We start from the raw sequence: 15008 nt of genomic DNA, 5'->3' as shown, positions 1-15008 counted from the left end.
GCGTCGTACGACGAAAATCGGATGCAGTGTGAATCCAGCATCATGAGACTCCAGCATCACTCAACTGTTGAGTTCGTTGAATGCGCTCCATCTTCTCGAACTCGATTGAGGATCGATTGATGCGTAACCGCCGCTTAAACCGTGCGGTACCGTGGCAGCAACGCTTCCGGCGGAACAGCATTGTCGCGGATGATCACGTGATCGAGGATCGACTTCTTCGTTTGTGGCCACGAGGTTTTGTGGTAAAAATTGAGTTTACCGGGTGGAAAAGGCCCCCTATTTTTGTAGTTATACAAAAATGCCCTCCAGCAACCCGTTGCCACCCAAAGAAAATGCCCTGTTCAAGCGGATCCTGGTGAGTAACAGCCGATCAAAATACTCTTGTTTTGGACCCCACTCTCCGGCAAGCAGAGTGCATTCGCCGTGCTCTAATGATAAAGCATTTCCTCGGGGGAGTAAAACGGCAAAAGGTCACTGGCGAACGCGTAACGCAACCGCTTGCTTGACGTTATGCATGAAAACCCCTCTCGTCCGGTGACACTCCGCGACGATCGGCATCGTCGATCCTCGCGCGAATGCAAGACAAAACCCACCGAACTCCCCCTCCTACCTAACCCTACAAATGCCTACAAATGCATCTTCATGGTATATGTTCTCTTGCAGAGATGCTACGAACACAAACAATACAAAAATGGGCTGAAGTTTGCAAAACAGATCCTGTCAAATCCCAAGTTCAGCGAACATGGGGAGACCTTGGCGATGAAGGGTCTCACTCTCAACTGTCTGGGCCGTAAGGAAGAAGCCTACGATCATGTGCGCCGTGGCCTCAGGAATGACCTACAGTCCCATGTTTGCTGGCATGTTTACGGTCTTTTGCAGCGTTCCGACAAGAAGTATGATGAGGCTATCAAATGTTACAGAAACGCGCTCAAGTGGGACAAAGATAATATTCAAATCCTTAGGGATTTGTCATTGCTACAAATCCAGATGCGAGATCTGGAAGGTTATAAGGTAAATATTTAACATCATCTCTTTTATTGCAAGCTCTTATTTTGTCACATATGCATCATATTCCAAAGCTACAATATATTTTAATTATATATTTACAAATTTATATTGATTTTTCATAGGATACCAGATATCAGTTGTTTATGTTACGTCCTACTCAACGAGCTTCTTGGATCGGATTTGCTATTTCATATCATTTGTTGAGAGATTATGAGATGGCATTGAAAATTTTAGATACTTTTCGAAATTCTCCAATGGTACGTTATTTATACATAAAGATTCTTTATATAGAAATAAAAATATTGTGTAATAAAAATATTTATTATATTCACAGATTTGTTATGATTATGAACATAGTGAGTTGTTATTATATCAAAATATGGTCATTCAGGAATCGGGAGAATGTGAACAGGCGTTAAAACATTTAGACAAGTATAGTGATCAAATTTGTGACAAGGTTACTGTCAAAGAAACTTATGGTAAGTATGTAACGTGATTAATCAAATCGTACTTTTAGCACTTGAATATTTCTTTAATATTTCTTGAATCGTTCTCTAGGTAAACTAAGACTTCAACTGAAACAGTATGCAGAAGCGGAACAAGTTTACAAGGAGCTATTAGATATTAATCCTGAAAACACAACATATTACACTAGGCTAGCAGAGGCTGAAAGACACTCTTCACCAAGCGAAACGTTGCAAATGCTTCAAAGATACGAAGAACTCTTTCCTCGAGCATTAGCACCGCGCCGTTTGCAACTCAATTATGCGACAGGAGATGAATTTAAAGTCTTAGTTGATCGATATTTACGAAAAGGTAAATTTTTTACAGAGAAAATTTTTTTGCACACGCAATTTATTCAAATGATATTTTTATAATTTCATGTATTTAATTGGATTTATTTCTTTTTAGGGCTTCATAAAGGTGTACCACCGTTATTTGTGAATCTTCGTTCATTATACACTGATAAGGAAAAGGTCGAAATCATATCATCTCTACTTGTGCAATACAAGGAGGCATTAAAACTTCACGACCACTTTAGCGATCAAGAAAAAGATAATCCACGAGAACCAGCATCCGCATTATTGTGGACTTATTATTACCTAGCGCAACATTACGATTACCTCGGTCAAACGGAAAAGGCATTGATTGAGATTGACGCTGCCATAGATCATACTCCTACGCTTATAGAACTTTTTGTTACCAAAGGACGCATTTATAAGGTAGGATCTTACATACTTTGTAGCGTTACAAGCCTTGAAGAACTATAGTATTCTCTGGCTTTATTATAATAGGAATTTTTATGGGAAAGGATTATGAGGATTAAGTTTGTTTTTAAAACTTGTTATTGTGTTTGAAAATTTTTTGAAGAGAACGTAATATTGCTATTCTATTGTTATTATTTATCCATAATAACTTTGAATTAAATTCATATTTCGGATACTTGTTTTTATTGAATGGAATATTTTTCCACTCAAATAATATTATATATGCGAGGTGAAAAATCATACATATGAGATTATATTTACTCTAAAGAATAATGTGGAAGATATATGTGATCTAAATAGAATTTTGTATGTTAATAGCACGCGGGTAATGTTCAAGAAGCTTATAAGTGGCTGGATGAGGCGCAGGGGTTAGACACAGCTGACCGATATATTAACTCTAAATGTGCCAAGTACATGCTCCGTGCGAATCTTATTAAAGAGGCGGAGGAGACATGTGGGAAATTCACAAGGGAAGGAGTTTTAGCTATGGAAAATTTGAACGAAATGCAATGCATGTGGATTCAAACGGAAGCGGCCAACGCGTACAAACGTCTTGGAAAATATGGAGAAGCATTGAAAAAATGTCACGAAGTTGATAGGGTAAGTAGTAGTATATTATACTATTGTAATATATATTGTGTGTATATGCGCGCGCGTATTCAACTTAAGATGTATATGTTATATCTCTTATCATGATTATTTGCAGCATTTTTCGGAAATCATAGAGGACCAATTCGACTTTCATACATATTGTATGCGGAAAATGACGTTGAGATCTTATGTGGGTCTCCTAAGGCTAGAAGACGTTCTCCGAGCTCACCCATTCTACTTTAAAGCAGCGAAATGTGCAATGGAGGTTTATTTGCGACTACACGATTATCCTTTGCCAGATCCAGCGCAAACGCAAGAAATCGACACTGGTGAGTACTGCTATTTATCAGAATAATCCTTTTAAACAGCCATGCATAGTATATCTTTTATAAATTTTTAATCTGAATCCAATTAAACGCCATACAGACTATGTCACAAAATTTAAATTTAATTCAATTTTTAAGTGGGTAGGTTTTTAGGTGGGATGTTCACAGTACCGCAAGTACTGGCTGTTCAAATGTTAAGACTTATTTAAAGAGACATGTATATATAAAATTCTTCAATTAAATTGATTACATTGCAATTACATGCATAATGTGATCTTTGTTGGTATATTTGTACAATATTATTTGAAAAATATTTTATATTAAAAATTACAAATAATGTCAATTACATTTAATACGATATTGACGGAAAAAAGATAGATAAATAATTACATTAATCCGTATAAAAGATTTAAAACTCAAATTACAGCAGACAGAGAGAGAGAGAGAGAGAGAGAGAGAGAGATTTGCATCAATATTTGTTATTTCATATATATTTTACGTTTTATTCAACTTTACATTCCGCATATAGAGAAAAACTTAGGAAAAAGATTCGTGAGACAACGGTACAATCTGTCAAAGCGCGTACAATAGACAATAAGTAATTATGTTATATGTACACGTATAATCCCATTAATCACAGATAATGTGCAAATATGCGATGACGAGGCGCATAGGTATTACAAATCGTATACAAGCGAATACGATCGCACAACTATTACTCTAAAACGGGGGAGTCAGGTTGCATAATAAATTACGCGTTTATCGTAAAACAACGTAGCTATAATTATCTAACTTAATCAATTCGTATTTACAAGTACAATAAATATATTAATAATACGCGTATGTATGTGTGCGGCCGACACGCACACAGGCGATGCGCGATCACTTCGCGCGCTGGACATCCGCGAGATTATGGCATTGCGCGCGACTGCCGTTGGATACGCGCGTTCACGTTATCCCGACCGCCTTCGTAATCTTGGCCCCCTGGGCTTCGGATAGACATATCCACTATTCTGGTCCTGCCGTTGCGTGATCGCCTGCGGCGTCAGGAAGTAAAAGTGGCCAACGTCGCCGGGTAGTCGATACGCGAAGTACGCATTCGGGTTATCCGAGTGATTGTCCTGCACCGTGATGGGATCGATGAATTCGGCATCGGGATTTATGGGGGGACGCGGATTCCTATAGTTGACCTCTATGTCGTCCAACAGCGACACAGGTTCCTGAACGTTCTCCAGCTCCTCCCGAGACTCGGAGAAAGGCACGAAATTGTTGGTGTGTCTATTAGCCGGCTGTATCGTGCCTCGCAACCTGTAACGAGGGGTCGGCTGTTGTACTCCCTGATTTTGCAATCGATAGTTTCCCGTTTGTAACTCGTAGTTCGGTAACGACGACGGCTGCTTCGGCCGATGTTTAGGATCAATTATCTCGACGAACTCGCTGTCCGGATTGATCGGCGGCAAGGGCCGCCGGTAGTTGACGAGAGTGTCGTCCTTGAGGGAATAGGGTCGGTTCGACTGATCCCCATAGCGCACTTTGACGTTGAGCGTGTTGTAAGTTACCGGTCGACCGGTCTTGTAAACATTCGGCACGTAAGCATTCGCGTTATGGTCAGGTTTCTCCGTGACGCTGCTCGATTTCCCATAGATCGGAGTCGTGGTCGATATCCGCGTGTCCGGTAATTTCTTACCAAAGATCGTGAAATACTCTTTCGTAACGTCGTCCAATAGCTTCTCGTCCTGCTGCGTGAAATACGCGTATTGCGGATTGGGTGTCGTATCTACGATCGGATAGGAGGTACTCGTGGAATAAACCGGATGTTGCGTCTTGTATGATACTTGTTTTCGTGATTGATGTCTCGATGGGGAATCGATGTCTTCGTAGTCGTATTGCCGATTACCAGTCTTGATGTCCTGATACTCGTTGTATACTGACGTGTCTTGTTGCTGCTGTTGCTGCTGCTGCTCTCTATGATACGGCGATCTCTGATTACCGAGTTTTGAGTAATCCGCTATCTGAAAGCTGTACTGATAGATTGGTTTAGGCTTCGTTGTCTGTCGATAGTACGTTTGTGGCTTCGGAGTCGTGTAATACGTCTGTACCGGACGTGCAGGAACAGACTGATAGTAAATGGGCGGTTGATCGGCTAACATACGTTGGCCCTGATCCCGAGACGAGCTGGCGTCGAATTTCGCTGACGTGGTCTCCGAGCTATCGGTATACTGGAACGTCTGCGAATTCTTCACGATGTTATCAATGAGCTTCACCTTGTAATCCTTTGAGACCGACGGGATCGTCTCATAATAGTTCTTCTTCTGCTCAGATCGCGACGTCTCGACATTGTAGTACGGCGATTTCGTCGTGGTTTCGTAATAAACAGGCGACGGTTTCTCCGTGACATCCGAATTCTCATCGGTCGATTCCTCATAGAAGTAATAAGACGCATGGTTGGCAGATCGACCGGGCTGACTAGTGGTGATAATGGTCTTTATGGAGGCCGGTGTGACTTCCACCGGTCGCTCCAGCGACGACTGCGTGGTCGACGGATAATACGCGAGAACCGGAATCTTGCTCGTGACCAGAGTGGACCAGTCTTTCTGCTGGGTCGTCGCCTCGGACACTTGATTTCCGATTACGGGGCTGATAGTATATATCTCGGTATTTTCGAGAGTGTGCGGTTTCCCAGGCGCCGACGTTGTGACTCCCACGCTAGGTGTAATCTTCTTAGATTTAAATGTGTTTGTTGCATTCTTCGCCGTCGTACGACCGAAGGATACTTTCGTGGAGGTCGATGAAGTAGTACTTGTCTTGGTTACCAAACTCGGCGAGATGGACGAGGCCTTGTTCTGTTTAGTCGTAAACTTCCTCGGTGGCAAATACGTTGGGCGTGTTTCCGGCGAGGAAGTGGTCGTCGGTCGCTTTGTGTACTTTTTCGTGGTAGTTTTCTTGTCGTCCAGAGCAGAGAAGAAATCCGGCGGCGGGGGCAGTATGATGCCAGGCACCAGGGGGCCTGGCGGCACAGCGGTCGTATTATCTTGTGGATAATAGAAACTGTACGGCGGCGGATAGTAGATGGACTGATCCTCCTCATCATAATCCGACTGATTACCTGGTGGTGGCATCGCCAGGCGGCGGATAAGGAAGTTCCGGTTTTATTCCCTTCTGATCATTGTTACCCCTAAACGATTTCTCCTCGACGGAGAAGTTTCTTGGGGGACCGAAATCTGGAGTGAATACCGTGCCGTTCGGAGCGATTGAGAAGAACGAATCCTCTCCTGGTAATAATCCCTTCGTGTAGAGAGGATTCTTGTTGTAGTCGAGGGTGCTGTTGCTAATCTCCTCCACGGTGCCGTTTGGACCAATGATCTGTACCGGTCCCCCCTCCGTGAGTTGTACCGGAAAGGGTGGCGGTACCTTCGGCTTCGGTGGTATCTTGACCTGCCGTTTGGGCGCCTTGTAATCATCGATGGGCGGCCATTTCGGCTGCTCGCCATCGCCGCTCTGCTGCTGGCCGCCTTCCTGTTCATGTTCAGGAAATTTCCCACCTCTCAGTACCAGCACATGATTCTCGGCCAGCCAGATCTCGTCCTCGTCGAGGCCACCCAGATTGTCGATCGTGTCCTTGGGCACTTCAGGATTGCCGAGGTAGCTGATGATGCCGGGTCGTTTCGGGCGATTGCCGTAAATCTCGTTCTGTATGAGACCGTACTTGCCCTCCTTGACCTGCTGGGAGAGTGTTTTTTTCCCGTCCTCGTCGTCGCTGCCACCACCGTCGCCGCCGCGATTACTTTTCCCCTCCTTGCCGCTACCGGCTGCCGACATGAGAATTCCATCGTCCCACAGCGACTCGCCGTTTTCACGGAGCTTCGTATCAACTTTCAGGTGACCCCCGATCAGATGGTGAGACACTTTTCTTCCGGGTTCCGCGGTGATCTTGTTGGGTGACGTGCTGCTCGACAATCTGGTGCTCTGACTGTAGGATGTGTGTTCCTTGCCCGATCGATGACTAGAGTCCTCAATGTGCCTTCTTTCCCTGATCATTGACGATTCTGTTATGATCGCGCATGTCGCTATCAGTGTTAGAACTAGTGACAGCCTCCACGGAGACAATGCGAGATGCGTCATCTGAAAATAGACGATGTTTATGTTATTCATTTCTGATCCCAAATTTGTTACATTGTATGTACAGGTATGAAACTAATTGTTTGGACAGTCATTATACCGATAATTTCTTCACATTATCCGGGTGTTAAGCATTGTGATTTTACACTAATAATTTATACTTATTTACGTTTAGCTAATTGTGAGACTGCCAATGCCGCAATATGTGCATAAAATCATAGTTTTTAACATCTGGACAACTGGTTTGAAGAAATCATCGATATAATGGCGCACTGTTCGGATAATTAGTTTCGTGATTGTATTTTCGTAATACGATCAGAAAATGATATTTTTATCCCGCGATAAAAAAACAGTTATTTTTATTTCGCACAAGAGACAGGGAAGGTATAAACTGGGAAAGTATAAACTGATACGCAATTTTCTATGTACCTAGGAGCTAGATACGTAATTAAATCGTACGCTTTATTTTTCATGCTGCGTGAAATGATTTCTGCGTTTAATAGGTCAGTAAAAGACGTTGCGTTGCGCAGTATATAAAACAGTTTATTATTCACAATGACCGGAATTACATTCATAGACGTCGGTAGACGTAGCACGCGGTTTCTAGCGTATGTCAAGGATCTAATTGCGCAACGACGCCAATTAAATACTAAGTTACGAACAAAGCGTATGTTTATTCGCATCCTAGCCAGACCCTGCGAATTGCTGCCCCGCAATTTAGTCTTGCGGTAACAGAGATACGCTACTAATGGTTCTTGCTCCTATTACCATTTTACAAATTGTGCCGCAGTAAATCTCTGAAGTATTTTCAACTGTGTTCGGTTTTATGAATAGTCGTGGTATTTGAGAGAATATGAAAAAAGGAAACGAATATTAAATAAAAAAAAAAAAGAAAACGTAAATATCGAATGATTCCATCTCCCGGAATGACATTTTAACATTTCAGCGCGAGTATCGTGAGAAAAGAACAATTTTTGCGAATCGCCAATCTTCTACGTATCGGTGGTTGATCTCTCGAGACCTATACTCGTACATTCGGAGAATTCGTTAATTCCACCACTCGGGATTGCGGTGATATCGAGAATGCGATATTGAGGGGGCTGCCACGCCTTTCCCTGGCGAATAGACCGGTGAACGTTCGACAAACATTCACGGGTCACTGGAGTACCAGCCGACTCGTAATGACTCGCGACTGAGTAACGAACCGGTGCGAACAACGTAGGTAGGTTTCCTGTAGGCATACGCCGATGCATTAACCATCGCACGAGCGTGTTGCTGCAACGCGCGGCTCGTGTAAGTTTGCGGAAGTAACGCCAGCGCGAGCAACACGATAATGCGCTTCCGACAGGCCCGCGGACGTCGCACTTCGCCTATCTCTTCAATATTTTTTCCGAAAGCTCCTAGCTTCCTTCGTTTCGTTTATCCGCGATCCAAGGATGCGTCCTACGCTTATTTTGATACATTAATTGCTCACTTCACTGTCACTATAAATAGAAAGTCGTTATATAAATAACATGATGCAAGCAGTATACATTTATATTAAAATATCGCGTACATAATAAAATCATAAATTGCATAATCGAACATCAATACCGTGAATTTAAGTATCAATCGTGTTTATCACTCGAAAAGAACCGCTGAAGTATCTAAAAATTTAAGTATGGATACAGATCTGAAAATGATATCGTTGAATTATTAAAATAATTATGTAAAACGCTTAAACTTATTGTTGGAAAATTAAAATTTTTTGCAATATTATCAACATTTAAACATTCTATGTAATAATTTTATGATCGAACAAAATCATTTTTTATCTGTATGTATCTAAATTTTTAAATACTTCATTAAAATTGTTTTTTCCGTGCAATGTTTTTTTATTTCAATTTTTACGATTTCCATAGCTTTTTAAAATGCATGCTCTACAGTTGATTTCAAATTACGTTTAATGAATGCGGTATTAAAGTGTACCTTTCTTTGTACATCCGGAACGGTATGACAAACTTTACTAGGATTTCTGGTATGTCGTTGAATTGCTGTAATTGAACCGCTACATGCGATAATGCGCTTCTTCGGAAAACCTGCAAGGTGACCAGTCCAACGATGGAGACATAAAACGCCTTACGTGAGTGCACTCGATTTCTCCGCGCAAGTAACTACTTAATCTACGCGTGCTACGTGACGGAACACTGACGTTTATTCGCGCGCAAGAAAAATCAATGTGAAACACTCGATCACTGATGCACGTGCTCGAAGTCATCAACACGTCCTTAACACCTGAGGATACACCGCGTGATTTATCGCGAGAATTGCACGTATCAACGTTTGTGATACCTCCGTAAACTTGCCACGAGTATATCTTATAATCACCAATTATTCCGTAAGAATCATTATTAATTGTCAATAGGCACTCGTTAAAATCATTAATTGTCAAACTGTTCCGTAAGAATCGTCATTAATTCTTAATAAATATTTTGAATTATTCAGATTATATCTTCAATTAAATTGGAATATCAATAAATTCAATATTTTCAATTAAATTAAAATATCAAACAGCAAACGCAAATTTCACACGCGTAAGTTACGATATGAATTTTCTTTGTGAAATCATCTTTGCGTTCTCCGTCGCGCTTCGATAAGTCAGATCGACCGCGGATATCTCCATTGTGCACTCACCAACGGGCTTATTCTACAACTTAGCATACTCACTTTCCGACATTTAACCGACACTACCCACAACACTATGAACGATTGATGTGTTCTACTTTACAAGAAAATCGCACCTCTCGATTTGCGTTTTACTGACAGGACCGGTTCTCGATTGCATTCGCGCGATCCCGATGTTGCAGATAAATCACGTAAGGCGATTTTCTCACGTTCAAGTGCGTATCCTCTAATTAACGTTCAGCGAAGTATACGCTGGTTGATTTTTACACGTTGATAAATAGTCGCGTATTTTCGGTATTTTTATTGATGGAGATTAGAGAAACGCGCGCGTCGCGGGCCTCGACGGAACCGCGGTACAACCGCTCGAACCGGCATGATACACGTGACTGGCGGATTTTCATCACCCTCTCCCGGGGTACTGGACCCACCAAGGACGTTCGTCGGGGAAGGTGGAGCCATTTCCAAGCGGTAGCGGTACGGCGGCTTCGCCGCGCCGGTGGAAAGGAGGAAGTCGCGGCTGGTTCGTACGATTAACGATCGTAATTAGATCGTTGCTTCGTGTCTGGCATTATTTCAGCGTCGCTGATTACTCGGGGGTGTTTTATGCACGACAGTCCTCGCGGGTGAGGACACGTAACTTCGAAAGAGGTACAATGAGCGCGTAATGTCGCGGCGCCTTTCACTTTCTGTCGACAATCGGTACTGGTCTGATTTTGCTTACTTTTCAGGGCGATACTCACGTGACGAACGGCGAAAGAATCGCGCCGCGCATTTGCTCGGATTATCCGCGCGATTGCCTAACCATCCGGTAACAAAACCTTCTTGTGCACAGCAATAAACTACTCATAAATCAAACCGATACCACTTCGCTGTCCATTTTTGTCTGCGCAACACGCGAGTCTCAGCTAATAGAGTTCGTTGAATGGGCAGTTCTCGGATCATTTGCCGAAATTGCGATCTTGAATCGTTTCCGTCGACTTTTGACGCCCGGATCTGATCTGAGCTATTAATGTGCGAGCTTTGTTGGCCGCTCGAGTTGCGAGAACTCGAATAATCGCTTCGTTCCTTCGTCCCGCGCATTTCGTACAATTCCCACACAAAGCGCGCAACGATTGAGATATATATTGCAAAATAGACCGACCGTAAACGTCGCCAAAATGGAAGTGGTCGGTTCCGTAAAACGAAAGTCGAAGGATTTTTCGAGACGTGATGCAAGATAGCCGCGATTCCCGCTGGCAGGTGCCGTTACGTTGCCTCGTTACATCGAGGTTTGCTCTAGAAAACCTTCAAGACTAGACTTTGCCGTTACGACCGACAGCAGATCGCTTCGATCTCACTTGCCAAATTGGAAAAAGTTGGAAACTAGTTTCAAGATAGACGTGGCGTAACAATTATAATTCTTGTAAAGCTTTACTTGGAAACTCGAAGAGAAGAGTTATTTTCTTCCTGAAATGATTATAGAAACCTCTTTTTTAATCTATAAAATTTACCGCATTATTATCATTGTATTTGTCACAATTTACGTATTCATATTCACTGCGTTTTGTATTATACCGAAAAAAGTCTGGTAATAGCTACTAAATGTATTTTATTTAGCGTATTGATGCGTATTTTTTTAGTAAATATTACCAAATATAATAATAATAACCAATTGTTTGGTAATAATTAGAAAAGTTAGGTCAGTTTGATTAGTTTTAGTTACATTAAATGAACATTTAATTGAAATTATTTTATCAAGTTTCAATAACTATCATCTAAGCCTAATTATTATTACCACCCTTTTCTTGTGTATCTCGTATATTTGCTTTCACATTACAATATATTGATTATTCTCGTTAAAATGTTTTGTATTTATCGTTGCTGATAGCGTCAGCATATGCAAGTTAAATCAGTTCGAAAGCAATTTCTCGGTTACACCGATATCCCGAAATATAACGGAAGTCGACCTTGAATCTGGGCCATCAAAGGCGTCCCACGGTTAAGATAAAACGGCATTGAGCCATCGAACTAGTTCCGCGAGAGTGAAAGGCTGGTCTGGCGGAACGAGATCTTTGCAAAACAGCTTCATGTTGATTCATCAAATTGATATCGTTCGTTTTGTCAGGCCGATCGTGTATCGCAATCGTAACGTGATTAGCAGTTATGGTATCATTTAAGCTGGAGAATATCTATTTATATCGTTATTGAAAATATATAGATCGTGTTATTTGGAGAATTTAATTGGTTCAAAAATCTTATCGATTTTTGTGATTCCTGATTCGCTTATCCTGCCGAGCAAGTACAGTGAAGTCATACAATTACTGGTGTACGTGGACACGCCAGACACCACGTAAGATCTACCGTTATCCAATTGAATTTACACTTTCAACTACTTTCCTTTTTGTTTCGCGTTGTGCTCGCTGAGCAGCATTAATTCCTCGTTGCGGCTTGACTTTCGGCGCGTCGTAACGATTTTACAGCCGTGTGTAGAAACTTTGGGGTACGTACACTCGAAAGTGACCCATCATACCATCGGTCACAGGAAATCGATAATCTACTATAAACGGCGTCCTGGCCGCGATGCACTTCTCGTTCCAGCGTATCTTTATTTAATAACCCTTAATTAACAATTTATAACCATTCTATTTTTGATGTTAAACTCAATCTCTGCCGCGTTGTTATAGTACATTATTTCCGAACATATAATTTGTTACATTTCTTACGGATCTGAATGTTTGCGTAAGAGCGATAAAACAGGAGAAAGCTAAAACATGAATGTGTGAGGTGTCCCGGTGTTATAGGGAATTATCCCTATCGCTTTCAGATACAAAGATAAGTCAGAATATCCGCTTTACCTAGACACTCGATGGTATGCTGCACTTGCTGCTATATATTAATGCACCGCTTCGGGCTACGAGTACTCGTGAACGAGTACTAGTGAATCAAATTAAATTAACACGTTTGAAACATTGCTTTCTGTTGTATATAGATTTTACATGCATGCTTTCCTATATCTCTAGGGCAATTCAGACATGCATGAATTTTTGACATCTTTGATGTAATTTTTCTTTTATTGAGCACGAATGTGAAAGGTGAAACTAATTTCTCTTCTGTATCTTGTTTTAACAACCAATTGCAGTAATTTTAATAGAAATGATTAAATTCTTGAAATTGTTAAATTATTATTGAATATATTATTAAATATTTTCAGCAAAAATATCTGTAGGTTTACATGTATAATATAGCACAGAGAGAAAAAATTTGCTTTGAACACTAATCCGATGCTGTGACAGCAAATTTATTTGCACATGTAAGGATCGCAAATTATTTGCAAATGTAACAAATATTTATTCTTTTTTGTACTCACTATAAAAATTATTTGCAAAAAATGCAAAATATTTATCAAATATGCAAATTTGTTTGCTGTAAACAGCAAATAAATTTGACAGTTAAATTTTATAATTCCTTTTACGTTTATAGCAAATTTTTTCTCTCTGTAAGGATTCTTTATTCACATCGTTCATTATTAGGGATATATAAATTATGTATAATTATATATAAAATTATGTATTTTTATATAAAAGAATTATATACAAATATATAATTTTTATATATACCTAATTATAAAAAGAATTATATATTTATATAAAAATATATAACTTATATAAAATTATATATAAATTTATTATTGTTTATACATCTAATATTCTTCCGTACATACATTTGTATGCCATCGTTGTATTTCTAATTTAATCATCCGTCTCACACGCGGGGATTAACCCATCACAGTGGAAAACATGTCCTATGAATTCGCTACATCACGTAATATTCGTCGTAATATGATATGACAGTTCATCACGCGCATCACGTGTGAGATGAATCTCCCGACCTCATAGCTCAGAAGTCCGCGAGATCGGTGTCGTCGGAATGACAGGGAAGAGCAGCACTCGAAGTGGAACACCTTGGCATTGACCGGCTTGCTCCGCCGAGGCAGCCCGCGCGCTTGCATAATCAGCTCGTCTCGTTCATCCCGGGGCACTTCTCTCACGGCGAGTTACAGCATCAATCGCATCTCACGATAAACTCGCTCTTGAGATGACTCTCGCAGTTCGCGTACCGATATAATCTTAACGCGGCGCATACTCGCGACCGAAATTTTTTTTTCTCGATACGGAGAAACTCCTCTGAGTCGACGACCGAGTATCTCGTCGCGAATAAATTCCGTTTCCGTTTATCAACAGAAAGTGCAAACAGAATGACAAATATCGTGTATTTTACCGTTATTAGCAATTCCGAATATTTAAACATGAACATTATATAAACTGACTAGTTCTCTTATTGACGGACTGATTTCATTTCAGCAATCTTACGATATGTAAATGTGTACTAGTGATGGAATGTATAAATAGCTTTTCCCGTATATTAAACACATTTCTTAAGTATTCGATAATATCGAATTTTATATAAATTACATAATCTTGTCAAAGATTTTGTTATTTTGCACAACAAGGAATTATTACGCAAGATAAAAATATTAATCATCAACTCTCGGATAAATTCTTGAAAATTCCCGTTTTTCATCTTTACACTTTTGATGTCTCTCGATTTCTACCAATTAATTAAATTAATTAATTAACTTCAATCTTGGTCTAATTTATTCGTTTTCTAATTTTTAGAACTAGAAGAAAGTAAAAAATTGGTTAAATCGAGATTAAAATTAATTTGATAAAAGTGGACATAAGAGAAAATTACTTGATCGAAACTCTTATCAGGAATCCATCAGGTGTTCTCGATTTTTTATCGTAATATTCTTCGAAGAATTCTTTTCGAGTTGCAGCGGCCTTCACGCTTTGAGGCAACCGAACTCGATCAGCGAAAAATTCAAAGAAACAGGTTAAACCGCGTGGTAAAGCTCGCAGAACGACCACAGACCTTCGTAGCGCAATAATTTGTACAATAAATACATCTTCGCTAATCTCATCAGCGAGTTAGCCGCGCATTTTCAACTCGTTCGACCGTTCACCTTCACGATAGATAAGAACCATAAATCTTG

At 40.6% G+C, this 15008-nt stretch overlaps 2 protein-coding genes across 2 annotated transcripts in view; one reads left to right on the top strand and one right to left on the bottom strand.

Annotated features, from left to right (window-relative positions):
- The first annotated feature begins 154 nt into the window (after window positions 1-154).
- Window positions 155-15008, top strand: part of Naa15-16 (N-alpha-acetyltransferase 15/16) — a 42139-nt gene continuing 27285 nt past the window's right edge. The window contains exons 1-8 of the mRNA XM_018452352.1: window positions 155-355; window positions 664-1011; window positions 1131-1265; window positions 1343-1487; window positions 1567-1824; window positions 1921-2231; window positions 2595-2876; window positions 2983-3196. Coding sequence (XP_018307854.1) covers window positions 299-355; window positions 664-1011; window positions 1131-1265; window positions 1343-1487; window positions 1567-1824; window positions 1921-2231; window positions 2595-2876; window positions 2983-3196 — 1750 coding nt within the window. The 5' untranslated portion in view covers window positions 155-298. The remainder of the gene's footprint in view (window positions 356-663; window positions 1012-1130; window positions 1266-1342; window positions 1488-1566; window positions 1825-1920; window positions 2232-2594; window positions 2877-2982; window positions 3197-15008) is intronic.
- LOC108725356 (uncharacterized) overlaps window positions 3664-15008 on the bottom strand; it is a 16013-nt gene continuing 4668 nt past the window's right edge. The window contains 2 exon segments of the mRNA XM_018452338.1: window positions 3664-6313; window positions 6315-7315. Coding sequence (XP_018307840.1) covers window positions 4147-6313; window positions 6315-7315 — 3168 coding nt within the window. The 3' untranslated portion in view covers window positions 3664-4146.

Source organism: Mycetomoellerius zeteki, unplaced genomic scaffold (genome assembly GCF_001594055.1).
Source record: "Mycetomoellerius zeteki isolate Tzet28-1 unplaced genomic scaffold, Tzet1.0 scaffold108, whole genome shotgun sequence".
In the NCBI taxonomy this organism is placed as follows: domain Eukaryota; kingdom Metazoa; phylum Arthropoda; class Insecta; order Hymenoptera; family Formicidae; genus Mycetomoellerius; species Mycetomoellerius zeteki.
This window is presented reverse-complemented; position numbering and strand designations above follow the sequence as displayed.